The 19,756-nt window shown below is 39.9% G+C and overlaps 1 protein-coding gene across 3 annotated transcripts in view; it reads right to left on the bottom strand.

Annotated features, from left to right (window-relative positions):
- Positions 1–19,756, bottom strand: part of sptbn1 (spectrin, beta, non-erythrocytic 1) — a 258,196-nt gene that overhangs the window by 132,857 nt on the left and 105,583 nt on the right. The window contains exon 1 of one of the 3 annotated variants that reach the window (XM_059985943.1): positions 17,131–17,147. The exons of 1 other annotated variant lie outside the window; for it this stretch is intronic. Coding sequence is in view for 1 of the 2 variants with exons in the window: in XM_059985942.1 (XP_059841925.1) it covers positions 16,719–16,827 (109 nt within the window). In the remaining variant the exon portion in view is untranslated. Of the gene's footprint in view, positions 1–16,718; positions 17,096–17,130; positions 17,148–19,756 lie in introns of those variants that run through there. One more of the 3 variants, XM_059985942.1, reaches the window with a different exon arrangement.

Here is a 19,756-nt window from a genome sequence, read left to right as displayed (position 1 = left end):
AATTAAGGGGTAAAAGACTTAGAAGGGATCTGAGGAAGAATGTTTTCACCCAAAAGATAACCGGAATTTGGAAAGCACTGAGGTGGAGGTGGCAGCTACTCTCATGACACTGAGGGATCATCAGGGAGAGTACTTGACCAGTCACAGACCAAATGAGATTAGTATGGATACTCAATGAAAAGTGTGGACTCGGTGGGCCAAAAGACCTGCTTCTCCACCATGTTTCTGAATGTCTTGGGAATTGCACACAGAAAATTTAACAGGAACAAGATAAACACTATTTCTGATTGTGCCTACAAACAAATATTTCATTTAATCAGTGAGTAGAAAACTGGACCTCCTTACAAAGCTGACCAGATAGACAAGGGGAAATCAAGTCACTTCCAGAATGTAAAAATAAAATGATAAAAGTGCTAACTACACAAATTGCAAAATGTGAGTGATGTGAGCTTGCTTGATCAGTCTTCGAAGATTCATGGATAGAATTATGAATTAATCAGGGAGGTCAAGTGGGAATTGCAAACAAGGAATTTATAGAAAATGCAATCAGGACTCAGAACCTACTGAATGTTGAAAGGACTAGATAGGGTGGATGTGGAGAGGATGTTTCCTGTGATGGGGGTATCTAGAACTAGACTGCACAGCCTCAAAATTGAGGGGTGACCTTTTAGAACAGAGGTATGGAAGAACCTTTTTGGCCAGAATTGTAAATCTGTGGAATGCTCAGTCACAGACTACAGTAGACGCAAGTCCATGTGTATATTTAAGGCAGAAGTTGATTGTTTCGTGATCAATCAGGACATCAAAGAATACGGCAAGAAGGCAGGTGTATGGTGTTGAGTGGAATCTGGGATCAGCAGAGCAGAGCAGACTCGATAGACTGAATGGCCTATGTCTTATGGTCTAACCTATATTTAAGACAATATGTTCAAATTTGTGGAAATAACTTCAAAAACCACTCACAAATTTGGTTTCAGAGTGTTATTGGGCCAGTTAGCTGTAGTGGATGTGATAACAGGTAAACTGGTTTATTATTGCTGCATGTACTGAGATACAGTGAAAAGCTTGTCTTGCATACTGTTCGCACAGATCAATTCATTACTGCAGTGCATTGAGGTACTAAAGAGGAAAACAGCAACAGAGTGCAGAATGGAGTGTTACAGAGAAAATACAGTGCAGGTAGACAGTAGGGTAACGAAGTCAAGAGTCCATCTTATTGTACGATCATCTTATAATCAGTAGGACAGAAGCTGTTCTTGAGCATGGTGGTACATGCTTTCAGCCTGTTATATCTTCTACATGACGGGAGGGGGGAGAAGATAGAATACCTGGGGTGGAGGGAGTCTTCCACAACTCTGCAGTTTTTATTTTCTGCAGTCATAGTTGTTAGGGCATGAGTCTGGTCTGGAGTCAGCAATTCCTCTGGTTACCTGCGATGTAGAGACTACTGCAGCTCACTGGATGGCTATCAGAATCAGAATTAGTATCACTGGCATATGTCATGCATTTTGCTGGTTTGTGGCAACAGGATATTGCAATACACAACAATAAAAACTATACTACAATAAGTGTACGTATATAAAATTAAATAAGTAGAGCAAGAAGAGAGCAAAAGTGAGATAGTGTTCATGGATTCATTGTCTATTCAGAGATCTGATGGCAAAGGGGAAGAAGCTGCTCCTGAAACATAGAGTGTGTGTCTTCAAGCTTTGGTACCTCTTCCTTGATAGCAGCGAAGAGAAGAGGACATGTTAGGCCAGCGTAAATCCTCCAAGATGTTGACACTCAAAAACTTTAAACTGCTCACCCTTTTCACTTCTGATCCTTCAATGAGGACTGGTGTGTGTTCCCTTGACTTCACCTTCCTGAAGTCCACAATCAATTCCCTGGTCTTACTGATGCTGAGTGCAAGATTGCTGTTGCGACACCACTCAAGCAGCTGATCTATCTCCCTCTTGTATGCCTCCTCGTCACTATCTGAGTTGTGTCATTAGCAAATTTATAGATTTATAAATTTGAGTTGTGGGTACATAAAGTTCAAAGTAAGTTTACTATCCAAGTACATATATATCACCACATACAACTCCGAGATTCATTTTCTTGTGGGAGTAAGCAGTAAATACAAGAAGCACAATGAAAGACTGCACTCAACAGGGCAGACAAACAGCCAATGTGCAAAAGACAACAAATTGTGCAAATGCAAAAAAACAAAATAAATAAGCAATAACTATTGAGAACATGAGGGGAAGAGTACTTGCAGGTGAGTCCACAAGATTTGGGAACAGTTCAGTGATGCGGTGAGTGAAGTTGTTCCCACTGGTTCAAGAAGCTGATGGTTGAGGGATAATAAATGTTCCTGAACTGGTGGTGTGAGTCTTGAGGCTCCTCTATCTTCTTGCTGATGGCAGTGGTTTGAGAGAGAGAGCGTGACCTGGATGGTGGGGTTACTTAATGATGGATGCTCCCTTCTTGCCAGCACTTCTTGACAGCACTACGTGTAGATGTGCACAGTGTTGTGGAAGGCTTTAATCATGATGGACTGGGCTGCATCCATTACTTTTTGCAGTTTTCCCTTCAAGGACATTCATGTTTCCCCACGAGGCTGTGATACAATAAGTCAATACACTTTCCACCACACAAAGTTCATCAAAGTTTTAGATGCAATACTAAATCTTCACAAATGTCCAAAATAGTAGAGATGCTGCTGTGCTTTTTTTGTATTGACAATTACATGCTGGACCCAGAATGGATCCTTTGAAATGATAATACCGAGGAATTTAAAGTTGCTGACCCACTCTACCTCTGATCCCCTGATGAGGACAGGCTGGATCCCCAGTTTCAGGGTCTTGCTGACATTGTGTGAGCGATTGTTGATGTGGCACCACTCAGCCAATTGCTCTCCCATATGCTGATTTGTTACCATTTGATTTGGCCAATGACAGTCAACAACTTGAATACGGCATTGGAGCAGTGCTTAGCCTCACAGTCATAAGTAAAAAGTGAATAGTGCAAAGGGCTAACTATACAGCCTGGGGTGCTGTGCTGGAGAATTTGGAGATGTTTTTGCCAATCTGACCTGACTGAGGTCCGTAAGTGAGGAAATCGAGGATCCAGTTGCACAAGGAGCTAATGAGCCCAAAGTCTTGAATCTTATTGACTAGTTTTGAGGGGATGATAGCATTGAATGCCAAGCAGAGGAGAACAGGAGGCTAAGCAAACATCCTTGAGGTGCATTAGTTGCTAGCGAGGAGGAAATGTTATTTCCAATCTGCACTGTGCTAACAATGATCTCCTGATGAGGAAATCAAAGATGCAGTTCCAGGAAGAGGTACGGGGGCCCAGGTTTTGGAGCTTGTTAATTAGTACTGACTGTATGATGAGGTTGAGTGCTGTAATCAATAAACAGCAGCTTAGCATAGAGATTACTAATAAATACCATTAAATATCCATTTAGTGTCTCAGCTACTGTCTTACTCTGCATTATAGCTTCTCCTGTCAGTGTCCATAATGGACCCTAGTTTATTTTTCCACCTTTCTCTTCAATTTACAAAACTCCGTTTTTTATGATCTGTTTTGATATTCCTTAATTTCCATTTCTGCTTTCCTTTTTATTAATTTTTCAAAATCATTTGCTGTTTTTGTATGTTCCCCTGACACTTGTGCTCATAATTCTTTTTGGCAATGTTATAAACCTCTGATTGAAGTTTAATAATTTTTGAACCTTCTTGAACATTAGGTACAGAGGTGATGTCAGGTAAGCTTTTTTTTAAAAACGCAGAACGTGGTGAGTGCATGGAAAGGGCTGCAGGCGACGCTGGTGGAGGCGGATGCGATGGGGTCTTTTAAGAGGCTCCTGGATAGGTACATGGAGCTTAGAAAAATAGAGGGCTATGGGTAACCCAAGGTAATTTCTGAAGTAAGTACATGTTCGGCACAGCATTGTGGGCCAAAGGGTCTGTATTGTGCTGTAGGTTTTCTATGTTTCTATGACATTGATGTTACATTTGAAATCTTTCAATCCTCTGGGACTGCCATAAAAATGCAAGGAATTTTGAAAAGCCTCTACCAAAACATTTATTGTTTCTGTAGCCACCACTTTTAAAATTCCAGACACAGAGTATTTATTGCTTCAGGGAATGTATTTGTTGTCATGTTTTTTCACCAAGATACCTTTTCTATCTGCTCATGTTAAAATATTCTCATAGTCTTGTGTAGCTTAAAGGTTTAGAAAGGGCTTCTCTCCCAGTCCAATCCCATTAAACATTAACCAAAATGAAAACCATACCTGGAAATGGATAATGGAAACTTGGAATCAAGTTCAATCTATTCCTACGTGATAAGTAGTCTGATACTTCAGATATTCAAGAATGCAGTATTATAGGACACTGCTAACCATTGATTACCCAGTCTCATTTATGGCTTTGGGATTTGCTTCATTCTACTCTAAGAACTCCCTTAGGTTAACTCCTAATGTAGTAGCTGAAGAAATAACAGGGAACAATACTATGATGTATTTGGTAAGCTACATTGCCCTAGCTCAGTTTGATTTAGAAACTGCTAAGCATATTACTAAATTTTGTGTTGACCAAGTATCAAACTGCAAAAGCTCCAACAGAAATCTAAAATAATCCCCTACTATTGGACTTCGTATTACTTTTATCTTAAAAATGTGAGCTTGCTAAATACTAGAGAAAGTCTGCAGATGCTGGCAATCTAAAGCAACACACTCACACACACAAAATGCTGGATGAACTCAGCAGCTCAGGCTGCATCTACGAAAATGAATAAACAGTCGCCATTTCAAGCCTAGACCCTGAAAAAGTGTCCTGGCCCAAAATGACGACTATTTATTCACTGATGCTGCCTGACCTGCTGAGTTCCTCCAGTATTTTGTTTGTGTTCTGAATACTTGTATTAATTCAATTCCTGATAATACAACCAAAATTTTCCATTGCAAAGATATTTTATTTACAAACTTAATCTCCTTAACTCAGTGACTCTTTACAATTAAAAAATCCACTCATTTTTTTAAAGAAAATTTTAGAAAACTGTTCAAAACTTGTTAGCATCATTATGCTTCAGGTGGATGCTCACGTGGTGTGGTGACATTGCTAATCCAGCTAACCGCAGATGCAGTTAAATGGTAAAATGCAGATGGATTTACTTGAGATGTAGCCAATTATTCATCAACAGCTCTTCTATTGTGGGCAAGTTCATGCAAAATGAAGCTTATGCTCACTTCTTGCATTTTCTTTTGTACAGTTCCCAAACAACATATAATTGCCAACAGTGAATTATCAGCAGTGAGAATAAACAAGGGACCCTTCAGGCACTAACTGCAGAAGCCATGATGTGGAATAAGGAAATGGGTCAGTGATTAAGCTTGCAATCACAGTGAAACCTGGAATAAACATTCCAAAGATGCTAGGAAACCAACTGTCTAATAAAAATGAAAAATATTAATTAACATCAATTTGCAGAAATAAATAAGGAATTTTGGCCTGGGAAAAAACTGGATCTGATTACCTACACTAAAGGTTTCAGGAGTAGATGCATTTAGTGTGGAATTTTCAAAATATTCTAGCTTTTTACAGCAATTCAGTAGTTTGGAAGATTGCCGATATAACATTGGTACTCTAAGTGGGCAGAAGAACACAAGGAATTACACATGTACCTCAGAACAATTGTTAGCAAGTAACAGCAGAGAAGTTCAGAAAATCATAACATGATAACACTAAAGCAGTTTAAGGAAAGCAAATAGGGTTTTAAACTTTTTTTGTTCTTTAATTATGTAACAAGCAAAATAGATGAAATGCAGTATATCTGGATATTTGAAAAGGTGCCAGCTGAATGCTGTTGCAGAAAAACAGGAGCTCATCCAGTTGCCCGTAATAAATTAACACAGAATAGAGAATTGGTTGAAGAGTAAGATATGACAAGCAAACACTTAAAAGACATTACAAAATGTAAATGATTAAAAATAAGAAATCGTCTCTGCCCTTGAAAGTTAGCTCTACTTGCATTTCATAGAACATTGCCTTTTTGATGCCCTGCTTTATTTCAGATTTCCAGCTTCTGGAGTTTTTAAATTTTCACTGTCCATTCAAATCACTGCAGTACCAGATCCGACATGGAATAATAGTTTCTGCACACAGATTTCCTCATGTCAATAGAGTAATTGCTACTTAACACCTATGTCTGAATGCTGTTCATCGACTATAGCTCAGCTTTAACACCATCACCTGACTGAGAAGTTACAGAACTTGGGCCCTTGTATCTCCCTCTGCAATTGAATCCACGGCTACCTAACCAGAAGACCACAATCTGTGATGATTGGTGACAACATCTCCTCCTCACTGACGATCAGCACTGGAGCATCCCAGGGGTGTGTGCTTAGCCCACCGCTCTGCACTCTATACCCATGACTGAGTGGCAAGGCATAGCTCAAATACCATCTAGAAATGTGCTAACGATACAACCATTGTTGGTAGAATCTCAGGTGGAGATGAGAGGGCGTACAAGAGCTAATATATGATAACAACTTCATCCTGCAGTACAAGACAGAGAAGCTAAAATCTGCTGTATTATTATTACAGTTGAGTAAAGGTAACTGCAGAGGAATGAGGAAAAACTGCCCAATGTTGATTGGAAGAGACTAGCAGGGATAACATTGCAGCAGAAATAGTTGGAGTTCCTGTGAGCAATTCAGAAGATGTAGGATCAGTTCATCCAAAGAAACAGCTTTCTAAATGGAGGATAAGGCAACCATGGCTTTCAAAGACAGCATAAAAACAAATGAGAAGACATATAACACACCAAAATCTCTTGGAAAGCTAGAGGATTAAGAAGCTTTGAAAAAACCAACAGAAGGCAACTAAACAAGCAATACAAGGGGAGAAAGAAATATGATGGTAAGGTAGCTAACAGTATAAAAGAGGATACTAAAAGTTTTCTTGGATACCTCAAGCAGTGGATATTAGACCACCAGAAAATGTGACTGAAGTAGTAATTGGGGTGGAGGAGGGAAGATAGAAATGGCAGGTGAGCTGAATAATTATCTTACATCAGTTTTCACTGTAGAAGACAACAGCAACATTACAGAAATTTGTGAGAGTCAGAACTGAGTGTAAGAGCTATTATTAAGGAGAAAGTGCTGGGAATCTGAAAGATCTGAAAGAGGATTAGTCACCTGGTACAGACGGACGACACATCAAGATTCTGAAAGAGTTGCTGAAGGCATGATTAGATGTTTTTCAAAGATCACAAGAAGCAGGAAAGGTTCTGGTGGACTGGAAAACTGCAAATGCCTCACCATTCTTCAAGAAGGGAGGGAGGGAGGCAAAAGACAGGAATTATAGGCCACTGAGCTTGACTTTGGTGGTTGGTGAGATTTCAGAATTGATTATTAAGCACAAGGGTTCAGGTTACTTGGAGGTATATGATCAAATAGTTGTCAAGCATGGTTTCCTCAAGGGGAGATCTTACTTGCCGAATTATTTGGAATTCTTTGAGGCAATAACAAGCAAGACAGCCAAAGGAGTAACAGTAGATGTTTATTTGGATTTTCAGAAGGCCTTCAACAAGGTGTCACACTTGCTTAACAAGGTAAGATCCCATGGTATTACAGGAAAGGTATTAGCATGGATAGAAGATTAGCTGACTGGCAGAATGGAAAGTTAGTTGAAGGGAAGAGGAGATCACTACTGGTTGGCTGCTGGTAACAACGGGTACCTCACTGTCAGTGTTAGTCCACTATTATTCAAATTTCATGTTATGTTAACAATCCGGAAGACAGAATTGATGGCTTTGTGGCCATATTTTCAGATGATTAAAAAAAAATAGGGTGAAGGGGCAGCTTGGGTTGAGGAAGCAGGGAATCTGCAGAAGGACTTAGACAAATTGGAAGAATGGGCAAAGAAGTGGTAGATGGAATATAGTGTAGGGAATTGTAAAGTCATGCACTTTGGTAAAGGAATGAAAGCACAGACTATCTTCTAAGTGGGGAACAAATTCAGAAAGTAGAGGTATAAAGGGACTTGGGAGTCCCAGTGCAGGATTCCATAAGGGTTAATTTGCAGGTTTAGTCAGTTGTAAATGCAATGTTGGTATTCATTTCCAAAGCCAAGATGCAATGCTGAGACTTTAGAAAGATTAGCCAGAACATATTTTGGAGCATCGCATGCAGCTTTGAGCCTCATATCTGAAGATATATCTAGAGAGGATCCAGAGATTTCTGAGGATGAACCAGGAATGAGAGTGTAAGTGTACGAAAAGTACTTGATGGCTCTCGGCCTATACTCACAGGAATTTAGAAAGATAAAGGGGTGGGATGGTGGGGAAATCTCATTAAAACATACAGAATATTTAATGTCCTGGAAAGAGTGAAAACAGAGAAAATGCTTCCACTTGCGGGAGAGTTTATGACCAGACGGCACAATCTCAGAATAAAAGGGCATCAGGAGGAATTTCTTTAACATGCATATGAATCTGTGGAATTTACTGCCACAATCAGCTGTAGAGGCCAAGTCATTGAATATATTTAAAGTGAAAGTTGCTAGGTTCTTGATTAGCAAGGATGAAGAAGCATGCTAGACTCTATTACCAAAGAATCTATTATCCTGGACAGCATTCTGATTTGTTACACTGCCGCCTGCACCAATGCACAGGATCAAAAAAGCTGCAGAGGGTCGTAGACTCAACCAGCTCCATCCAGGGCACTAGTCTCCCTGCCTCTGAGGACATCTTCAGAAGATGGAGCCTCAAGAAGGTGACATCAATTTAGGACATGCACTGATCTCATTATTACCATCAGGGAGGAGGTATAGATGCCTGAAAATAATATGCTCAATGTTTTAAGAACAGCTTCTTCCCCTCCGCTCACAGACTTGTGAACTGTCCATAAATACTACCTTACTATTTTTTGCCCTCTTTACACTGTTATATTTCATATTATAAGCTTTGCACTGTACTGCTGCCACGAAACATCAAACTTCACAACATTATGCTATAATAAACCTGATTATGGAGAGAGGGCAGGAGAATAGGAGTTTTGGGGGGGGGGGGGGGTTTAATAAATCAGACACATTGGAATGGCACAGCAAAGTTGATATGCCAAATGGACAAATTCTGCTTCTCTATTATATGATCTTATCTCAATTGATCAGTCATCAGGCTTGGTTTTCTTGAAGAGCCACAGCAGCTTTTCAATTTTGTTATTATTTTGTAAAACTCTTTTGTACTTTCTCCATGCAATGGTGTCCCTTCAAGAGATGCATTTGACACACTGTGCTCAAACACAAAGTTTTACACAAATTTAGTTTAATCTGTTTGTTTATTCTGACTATCTCAATCAGGGATTCCTAACTCAGGGCCCGCAGACTCTGTGTTTAATTGTATTGGTCCAAGGCATTAAAAAAGGTTGGGAACCCCTGATCTAGATATTAATCCCAGTGCTTTTCAGATTCAGATTCAGTTTATTGTCATTTAGAAACCACAAATGCAATGCAGTTAAAAGATGAGACTGTGGCGGCTCATTTCCTAGCGTATGCGAACCGACTCACAATTAGATAGCCTACGGGGGTTTGCGAGCACAGAGCTTTGGAGCCTCTTCGCCATGGGGGGCCGGTTGACAGAGGCTTAAAAGTGAGGCTGAAGTTTTCGAATAAAGTTTTTTCCTTCGACTGCAGTTACCGACTCCGTGTCGTAATTTTAGCGCTGCTTGTAGCACACCGCTACAAGACAATGTTCCTCCAGAATGATATCACAAAAGCACATGACAAAACAGACTACACCAGAAAATCCACATAACATTTGGCAATCCCCAATCCAGAGTCTGGAGAGGCTGCTGCGTATTAATATCGCGCTACCATCTTAGCGCATTCCCCAGAAAGGAGCTCCAAACTCACCAAGACCAAAAACTAAAGCTACAAGACCTGCACAAAACCACATAGTTACAACAGTGCAAACAATAGCATAACTGATAAAAAAAAAACAAACTATAGGCACAGTAAAAATAGTCCAAAGATGTTAAAAGACTCTTAAGTTCAAAAGAAACCACCACACAATTTCCACAAGTCCTCAGGGTCCCGATTTGACTCGTCATCCCACGCAGGTGGTAGAAGGGAATACTATGGACTTCCACGGCGCCGCCCGACTCAGCCTCGCAGTTGCAACACACAGTGAAAGCTCCGTCGAACCCAGCCTCACAGACGCAGCACACACTGAAAGCGACCTGACTGCAGCGGACTCCGAGTCCGTCGAACCTCTGAGCCTCCGACCATCCCCTCCAGCACAGCTTCTCCGAGCACCATCCTCTGCCAAGCCCACATTTTCGTGCCCACATTATCTTCAATGATTAATGTTAATAATTTGCAACACAAACCACCACTGTAGGAACTCAGTGGTGGGGTAGCATCTATGGAAGGAAATGGTTGATGTTTTTGGGTTAAGACCCTTAATTTGGACTGCAATGAATGAAAGGAGGATAGCTGCCTTAAGGGTAGAGGGAAGTGGTAGAGCAAGAGCTGGCAGGTGATGGGTACATCCAGATGAGGGAATGATCTGGTTGGATGTGAAAGGCAGAAATGATGAAAAGCTGCAGATGATAGAATCTGATATAAAAAAAAGCCCAGTGGAGCTTGGAATGGAGAAAGTTAGGGAGGTAGGGAGGGAAACAAGCTGGAGGACTGGTTAGGTGATAGGCAGAAGATAAGGGTACAGGCCAGTTACATCAGGAGGAGAGAGAAAAAGCATCGCTTACACAGCACCAACCCTACTAATTAAAATACTTAGTAAATATACCCAAAAAAGATGTCTACTCTCTGCAAACAAAACTTAAATCTCACAAACACCTGAGTGGCCAAAGGACAATTAATTGTTCAAAACAGTTCAAATGCAGCAGGCTACTGGGATGCAGACTTTGACAAAGCTGATATCTTACATCAGTGGTCCCCAACCACCAGACTGCGGACCAGTACGGGCCGCAAAGCATGAGCTACCGGGCCACGAGGAAACGATATGCTTTGTCAAATCGAAACGTTATGAGTCAGCTACACCTTTCCTCATTCCGTCACATTCACTTTTGAACTTGAACGCACACGAGGTCATCAGTTGCCTAAATGCAGTGATACACTAGCGCCAGGGATCACTGGTTGGCTTCGGGTAACCTGCCGCCTCACACAGCCGGCAAAAAGTGCCGTTGCTACAGGCCTGGAGTGCGGACAGATGGGCGCCACCTCTAAATCTGTTTAGCACACTGAATGTTCGTGTGGAAGCCTGTGCTAAAATATTCGCAGAAGACCTAATTCGGGCTCAGGGTTTCATAAGTAGCAGAGCAGCTACCTCGCTGCGATCTACTGAAAGTCATCCCTCGAACCAAACTTTTGTCAGCCGATAGATCCTACCGACCTACCCCGGGGGGGGGGGGGGGGGGGGGGGAGAGAAAACGGGCATACGCCCTGTTGCACTCCTCGCTCGGTCATTTGCTCTCTCTGGACTGCAACCACCACGGCCTTGGGACGGGGACCTCACCTTGTCCTCTCACTGGTGTGTTGCAATAATTTTATATGTTCATACAAGGAAACTATGCGCTGTGTGTTTAATATTAAATTTGTTAGATAAACCCTTTTAGAAGTGAAATTGAGCAATTGAGTGTATTAGCTATTTATAAGTGGCTTATAGTTGACTTATCACCTATATTCCGGTCGTGATTAACACACCCCCACTAGCCGGTCCACAAGAATATTGTCAATATTAAACTAGTCCGCGGTGCAAAAAAGGTTCGTGACCCCTGGCTTACATAAGATGCATTCAATGTATAAATGTATATTAAAAAAAATAGACAAAATGTTCAACTCTTCCTGGGTAAAGTATCTGCAGTATTTTTTTGAAATGGAAATTAAATCATCTTTTTCTTGGTTCAAGTCTTCTGAATAGCTTTTTTTGTCTGCTCTGTTTTCTGTTATGCAGTTGAAGCATATTACATTTATAACTTGACAATGTAAAGGCTCACAATAGGTTTTCAACTCATCTTAACACAGTGAGAACACCCTTTTTTTTAAATATAATTTTGAGATAACAGCACAGTATTAGGCTCCTCCAGCCTAAGAGCCCATGTTGCCCAATTACACCCATGTGACTAATTGACCTACTGACCCAAACATCTTTGGAATGTGGCAGGAAACGGGAGCAGCCGGAGGAAACCCATGCAGTCAGGGTGGTGAATGTATACACTGTACACAGACAGCTGTGGAACTGAACCTGGGTTGCTGGCTGGCGCTGTAATAGCATTCCACTTACTCCAACTATAATGTGCTGCCCCTGAAGTAAAGATTATCTAGAAGCAAAAGACGCATCTGCTCCAAAGTTTGGGCACATATTCTAGGCCAATATCTTACTGACAAAGTCCTGCATAATCAGCATTGTAGCTAAGATAAACACATCACAGCGGGTCCTGGTCTGGCATAAATACACATGAAAGATTCCTTTGTACAGACAAAAGGAATTCTCTCAGTATTTTTGTCTCGCTCAACCAATATCTCATTGTCTGACAGATTTTGGAATGTGCAAATTACTTGATCTTCCTAATGACTAAATGCAAAAGGAATGTTTGATTGTGAAGTACTTTTGGATGCCATGAAGGTATAAAGTATATCACTTCTTTTTGTAATTTACTTTAGAGAGAGGTGTGTGCAAGTAAGAACATGATAACCAGTGAGAATAAGTAAACAAAAATTAAGGTTGTAGAAAAAAGACCGAAGAAAAAAGGGGAAGTGCATATGATAAGTACATCGGTCTCAGAGAGCACTGGGTCGAGCCATTAAGATCAAAATTAATGCACCAAAAATGTTACTTGATGTACTACAACAAGTTTTTGTTCAAGAGTACAAGGATATTGCCCTGCAGTATCCTTCATCCATCTAATTTCCTTTTTCAAATTGAAAATGAACTCATTTAATTTCCTTTCAAAAGCTGTTACAATTTTTACTACCAGGGAACTTAATGCCCTGAAAAGTCTATGTAGAGAAAAAATAACCTAATTTCTTTCTTTATGCTTTCATACAATGAGTATGAAAATAAAGCTACTTACTTTTATCAAAATTCATGCATATTGAAAAATCCTGATCAGACCTCAGAACTTGCATTGCCCTGATGTAAAGAAAGCTCATTTCTCAAAATATTTGTTACAGCTAATTCCCTCTCTCATCTCAGCAATCCCTTCAAAACTACAGCCGAATCAATGCACTTTATTTTGCTACAACCATCAGGTTTGTGAATCAACCTGCACAACCCTAATGCTACCTCAGCAATGGCACCTCACAGATCATCTCTGTCACTGCCATGGACATCTGAGATTTGCTTTTACAGTCTTTTTTTCTTCAGTTACATGATTTATGTATTGTCTAAATCTGTGTGTTGTCTAAATCTACGTGCCTGCAATTCTGCTGCACTTTTCATTACACCTGTATCACACCACACTGTGCTTAAGACGATAAATCTGACAACTTGACAATGGTTCAACACATTCTCAACAACTACATATGTTTAAACTTTAAATCTACACTAAATAGTAATAATTTCAGGATGGAAGAATTCCCATCAGGTCTTTGTAACACTTTACTGCACTTGACTCCCACATGACAATTTCTGCTTCATCTTTAATTTCTAGCTAAATTCAAAAATCTCTCAAAAAACCCTCTAATTCATGAAAGATAATCCTGAAAAGACAAGAACTGATTCAAAACGCAGGTACAAAATGATGGATGCCAAGTTCGTGTAGTCTCTTCAAAATGTATTTACATCATCTCAAAGAATTGAAGTCTAATAGTTTTGCAACACCATCCTGTAAAGTACTATTAGAGTCAGAACATTACAGCACAGAAACAGGCCCTTTGACCCATCCTGTTACTCTGCCTAGTCATAATGTCTTGCATCCAGACCATGGTCCTCCAGGTCCCTCCCATCCATGTATCTATGCAAAATTCTCTTAAATGCTGAAATTGAACCTGCATCCTTCACTTCCACTGGCAACTTGTTCCACTTTCTCACCACCCTGAACGAAGTAGTTCCCCCTTGCGTGCCCCTTAAACATTTCACCTTTTATCCTTAACCCATGACCTCTGATTCTAGTCTCATCCAACCTCAGTGGAAAGAGCCTGCTTGCACTAACCCTCTCTATACCCCTCAATTTTGTATACTTCTATCAAATTCCTCCCTCATTCTCCTACACTCCAGTCCTAGCCTATTCAACCTTCCCTATAATTCAGGTCCTCAAGTCCTGGCGACATCTTGAAAATTTTCCAATAAACCCTTTCAATCGTGCTGTTATCTTTCCTGCAGCTAGGTGACTAGAACTGCACACGATACTCCAAATTAGGCCTCACCACATTTCATACAACTTCATCATATGCCAACTCCTATACTCAGTACTTTGATTTATGAAGGCCAATGTGCCAAATGCTTTCTTTCCGACCCTATCTATCTGTTAGCATTATATAGCTTCTGAATTTACTGATAGATTCTTCCTAACTAAAATATGGCTGCATTACTATCCCTTTATACCCCCTCCCAAATTGTTTTAAAGACTAAATCAGTTCTCTCTTAGTCAATACATCATTCATTAATCTAAACTCAAGAATGGCTAAGATTCAACCTACGATTGTGGAGGATCGTGCTCATTATTCTTCTCTGGACCCTATAAAAAGTCAGCATATCTTCCAAGATGTAGGGAGTAAAAACAATGTATTACAAACAAAAGTAAGGATGTTATAAAATTTTTCTCAGTGTTCTTAGTTTTAAATTGAACAACCCAAGATGATTGACCCCATTTGACCACAGCTACTTAACTGGCTTGAATCTTTGTTGTCCTTCAACTTTCCACTCATTTACAGTTTCCTCATCTTCCCAAACAATCTACTCATCTATATACATTATCTGTAACTCAGTTCCTTTTTTTAATGTCTTGCCATTGCTACACAATTCACTTTTACTTCATAGAATTCAAATCTAGTGCACCAGATTACGCTGCATTTTCTTTTTCTTTTCTTTTTGTGCTACTTTGATGTACTTACACATGGATGATCTATCTGGACTTGTGCAAACAAAAGCTTTTTAATCTCGGTATACACTTGGAAATGTAATTCACTCATGTCAATTGCATATTCCTGACCCTATCATTCTAATTACTTCTTCAACAACTGGATCAAGAATGTCAAGGACACATCCAATTATTAAAGCTTTTCCTCCTCCTCTGCATCTATTTTGGAGCATATATATTTTGGATGCAACCTCTGACTCTATTTATGCATTACTCTGATCACTTAAAATATTTTATTATTAATTACGTTTCCCATTATTCCACCAACTGCAACATATGCATGCATGAGTAGATTATAGATAATGTATGTCATTTTTTTTTGAAAGAGTTTTGAGAACCATTCCATGAAATAAATCAGATAGGCCTTGGTACAGAGCAGCATTTGAACAAAATGTCCTCTTTGAAATGCTTTCCAACAGTTCAATACTGTAAAAAAAACATTATGGGCAGCATAAATTTAATAACAGAAAGAATAAATGCTACTAATTTGCACCAGTTCCGTGCCACCTTTAAAAACATCTTGATATATCTCCTTCTAGACTTTAGTAGTACTTAGTTTAAAGTATCTTCTCTGTAGCCACTGCTCTCAACATGCTGTAAATACTTGGCCACTGACATTTAACCAGTCATAAGAACCCTAAATGATTTTTCATCTCTGGCCAAAGGGGACAGAAATTCTCAACAAGTTCCACCCACTTTCTAGAGATTATAGGTAACACCAGGGACTTCCCTCCTCAGCAAGGTTTACTTGACAATCTCTCACAGCCAAGACACAAAGGTCTGATAAGATGCTTACATTTTGAATTGGGCAGATGATGTCTGCATTAAAAGATTAGCTTTATTGCGAACGTGTACCTAGAAACATGCGGTGAAATGTCATTTGCATCAAATCAAATCAGCAAAGACTGTGCTGGATAGCCCACAAGTGTCGCCATGCTTCCGGCGCCAACAGACGGTGCCCACAAATTTGTTTTTCTTTAAACTAATAAAGCATTAGCTTTTCAGTTTGCACAAGCAACTGAACAGTCAGCTGCTAAAATGTTGTTTAATAATTTTCCATAATAGAAAATTTTAAAAAGACAGAAATGAAAACCTCCTTTCAGCCATCTCCAGCTCAAAGGAATAATCGTGAGGAACACAATTATCACTGCTTCAGTCATCATTCTTCTCCTGTTTATAATTTATGTAGCAGTGCTAAATATTTCAAAGGGTTGCTAAAGAACAAGGCAGCCCTTTCACAGTCTGAAGCAGACAGCCAAGTTCCTGCAAGATTAAATGGGAAAGCAAAATTTAGGAATTACTCAAGAGATCAAATAAAAAAAGGGACCACTCCCTCTTCTCTTCTATTGTTCTCAGTAGAACAGCTACCAAATTGTCCTGTTACCACACTTACATCAAGGGAGGTTTAATAACGTTAGCTGATAACTCCAACACTAAAAGCTACTCATTTTTATTTTTGGTTTTAAAATGGAACCTATTGCGCGCCTTAATTTTTGCACCTGTCAGCAGTTGTTTTAGAAAAATCTATTACTTTTTAGATTAAATATAACTGGTTAAAAATGTTATTGGCACCCCTATTACACCTGCTAGTGAGAGTTCACAGGATTCTTAGCAATGCTCTTACCTTGGAGTTGCTTGAATCTTCCTTCCAGCTGATTATAATTGTAAGGCATCTGAACAGAAAAGCCCACAGATAATGGTCCTGACATGTTGGATACCCTCTGTATTTCCATTTGATAGTAATAGATTCAGGTGAAATGCAGTTTAAAAAGGACGAAAGTAATTCTATACATTCAGCCAACCACAACGCTTTACAGAAAGGCTGACTGACCACCGTTTCTGTAACAAACCAGCAAGTAGCTTTTTAAATACGCGGCGAGCACTAGCAGCACAGGTTGACTGGTATAAATCGACATCAGCCATAGATAAGCAGCATGTTTCTTTGATTGTCTGTCTTCCAGTCCACTAGGCTCCAGATTAGTTTAAACAGCGGCTCTGAATTTCAAAGGAAATGAATGAGTGAAGGGCACACCCACCACACTGAAGCTCTTTCCTAGCCTTCTTCCTTCCTTTCTTGAAGCCACAAGCACACCTTCACATCACTCCAGCAGGCAGTTTAATTTAATCAATAGGCAGTCACCGTTTGAATGATGTCACCATTAACATAAGGGCAGCGTGGAGTAGGAATGTACCATTTACTATACAAAAATAGAGGGGTTTACACAAGATATAATCAGTTAAAAAATACAAGTCATTGTTGAAAATTGTCCTTCTGTGCACACAGTATGGCAAACAAAACCTATGAATTTCCTGATTTCAGCTGAAACGAACGTGCATTTTACTGCAAACACACACAATAAGGAACTTCCTGCAATGGTCCCTCCTTAAACAAAACTGGTGGAATTCTAATCTCTTGTTTAAGTGCCTCACCTAAGTGAAACGTATCAGATTTCCATCACATGGGAAGGAAGAAAGAATGCCTTTTCAATTGCATGCTGTATAAAATATAACATTACTGCAAATGTCAACCCGTGGAACTTGGGGAATCATTTAAAAGAATTGCACGTCTTCCTCTGCACTGCAATAACAATCAATGAAAATCGATACATTCTTAACCCCTAAAATACTGACAGCCTTTTAAGATCAAAGTAATGTTTTAGACACTAATTTTTGAGACTCTGCAATGTGGAAGAATGCAAATACGGCTGGCAGAACATCAAGTAATGATATTATTAAGAAAACATTTTCAAAACTAAGATCCATTTACTTCCCAAGAAATAAACCTTTGTATGTTCTCTACAAAATTAACCTTCAACGCAGTATCCATTTCCCTGTCCTGTGATGCTTTTAAACAGATTCACTCTACTTCCACAAATTTACTCACATAGGATGACAAGATTCTTAAAAATAAAGCAATTAATTATGTTTGGAAGACTGAATATGTTATTGATCTACATTAGTCAGCAAACAGTATAAATACATTCCCTCCACCCACCTCCAAGAAATGGATGAGTGCAGTGTCCTTTTACATTTGAGAACTGAACTGAAATTCAGATCAGAGCAATTGGATTTCAATCTCCTATCCCAGTATTATAGTCGTTCCACGCAAAATTAGTTCTGGCCAGCTTTCATCCAATTCCTTATGGGTACAGGCCTGACACAAAATATCCCTAAATAGGGATTAATTGGATCTACTACTTAGATTTTTTCCCACATTTCACGAAACCCATACGAACTAATCCCTCCGGTTCTTAAACTACAGGAGACTCAGCAGGTTGCAAGTCCGCATTAAAACTACTGAGGTTTAATGAAAATGACTGCCAGTAAGATGGAATATTTTAAGAATGGATCATCCACTATCTGAAAGTCACTAAGGAAATTACAGGGTGACCAATGTGGGGAAATGGAAAATGTTTGTGCAACAGAGCATATTCCTCTCAGGCTGGCTCACAATGTGACATATTTCCACAGCAGAAAAGCCTTTCTTGTACAGACTAATTAGGAAAGGATTCCATCCTTCATCATTAATATCCTACTTGCCATTATGAATTTTTAAAGGTGTGAACTTGATTATAAATTATTTTTCCTGGTACAACATAAATAAACTAGAGATGAATTAAATTGCTAGCTTTGCACCAAGGAAATATTTCATTACAAACAGCCTATAATAGTCAATAGATACATAAAAAAGATTTTAAAAATCTTACTGAGCAGACAAGCAAGGCCTGTGTTCAATGCCTCATGTGAAAGACAGCTGCTAATTGACAGCACAGCACTTCTTCAGCATGCCTCCTCTGCATCAAGGGCATATATACAGAAAGATGCTGGTAAAGGGCCAGTAACAACATGAAGGATTCCACAAACTCTCATGGACTGTTTGTCCCACTCCCATCAGGGAGGAGGCTACTTAGTATCCACGCCAAGACCACCAGACTCCAAAACAGTTACTTTCCTCAAGCATTAAGGCTGATCAACACCGCCTCTCATTATCTACCTCTCCACACCCCTGAACACCACTACTTTATCATTTCCTATCAGTCACCTCATGTACAGACACTCCTATGCATAGCATCACGTTATAGGCATACAATCAATGTATAAACGGCATTTTACTATTTATATTCATTGCGGTTTTTTACTATTATCATGTACTTTGTGTTTATTTTGTGCTGCACTGGTCCGGATTAACAATTATTTCATTCTCCTTTTACACTTGTGCACTGGAGATGACATTACACAATCTTTAATCTTGAATTAAAGACTGTGGGGGCGGGTTAAACACAACCGGAACATAGCAATACTCGAAGAAGGTTCCTTATGTCCAGTCTATTCCACATAGTGGCTATCAGCACTTAGCTTCTGTCCTGCTTGCTCAGGGTAAAATCCTGCTCAATAAACTCAATGGGTTCATCTTTAAGTGCAGGGTGCTTGGACTCAAGGTGCCGAAGCAGTTTTGAGGGCTTCATTGCCTCATTAGACAGCCTCCCGCCCGCCGCCAGATGCCTTGACCAGGTGCGGCTGGTTGTGGGTGGGGTGAGAGGACAAGGTCAGGGCCAGAGGTCCCAGTGCCGGGGCTGCAGCAGTCGCAGTCCAGAGAGAGCTAGCGACCGAGCGAGAAGTATGAGAGGGCGTGCACCTGCTCCCCCTTGTAGGATCTATCGG

This window comes from Hypanus sabinus, chromosome 12, assembly GCF_030144855.1.
Source record: "Hypanus sabinus isolate sHypSab1 chromosome 12, sHypSab1.hap1, whole genome shotgun sequence".
Taxonomy (NCBI): domain Eukaryota; kingdom Metazoa; phylum Chordata; class Chondrichthyes; order Myliobatiformes; family Dasyatidae; genus Hypanus; species Hypanus sabinus.
This window is presented reverse-complemented; position numbering and strand designations above follow the sequence as displayed.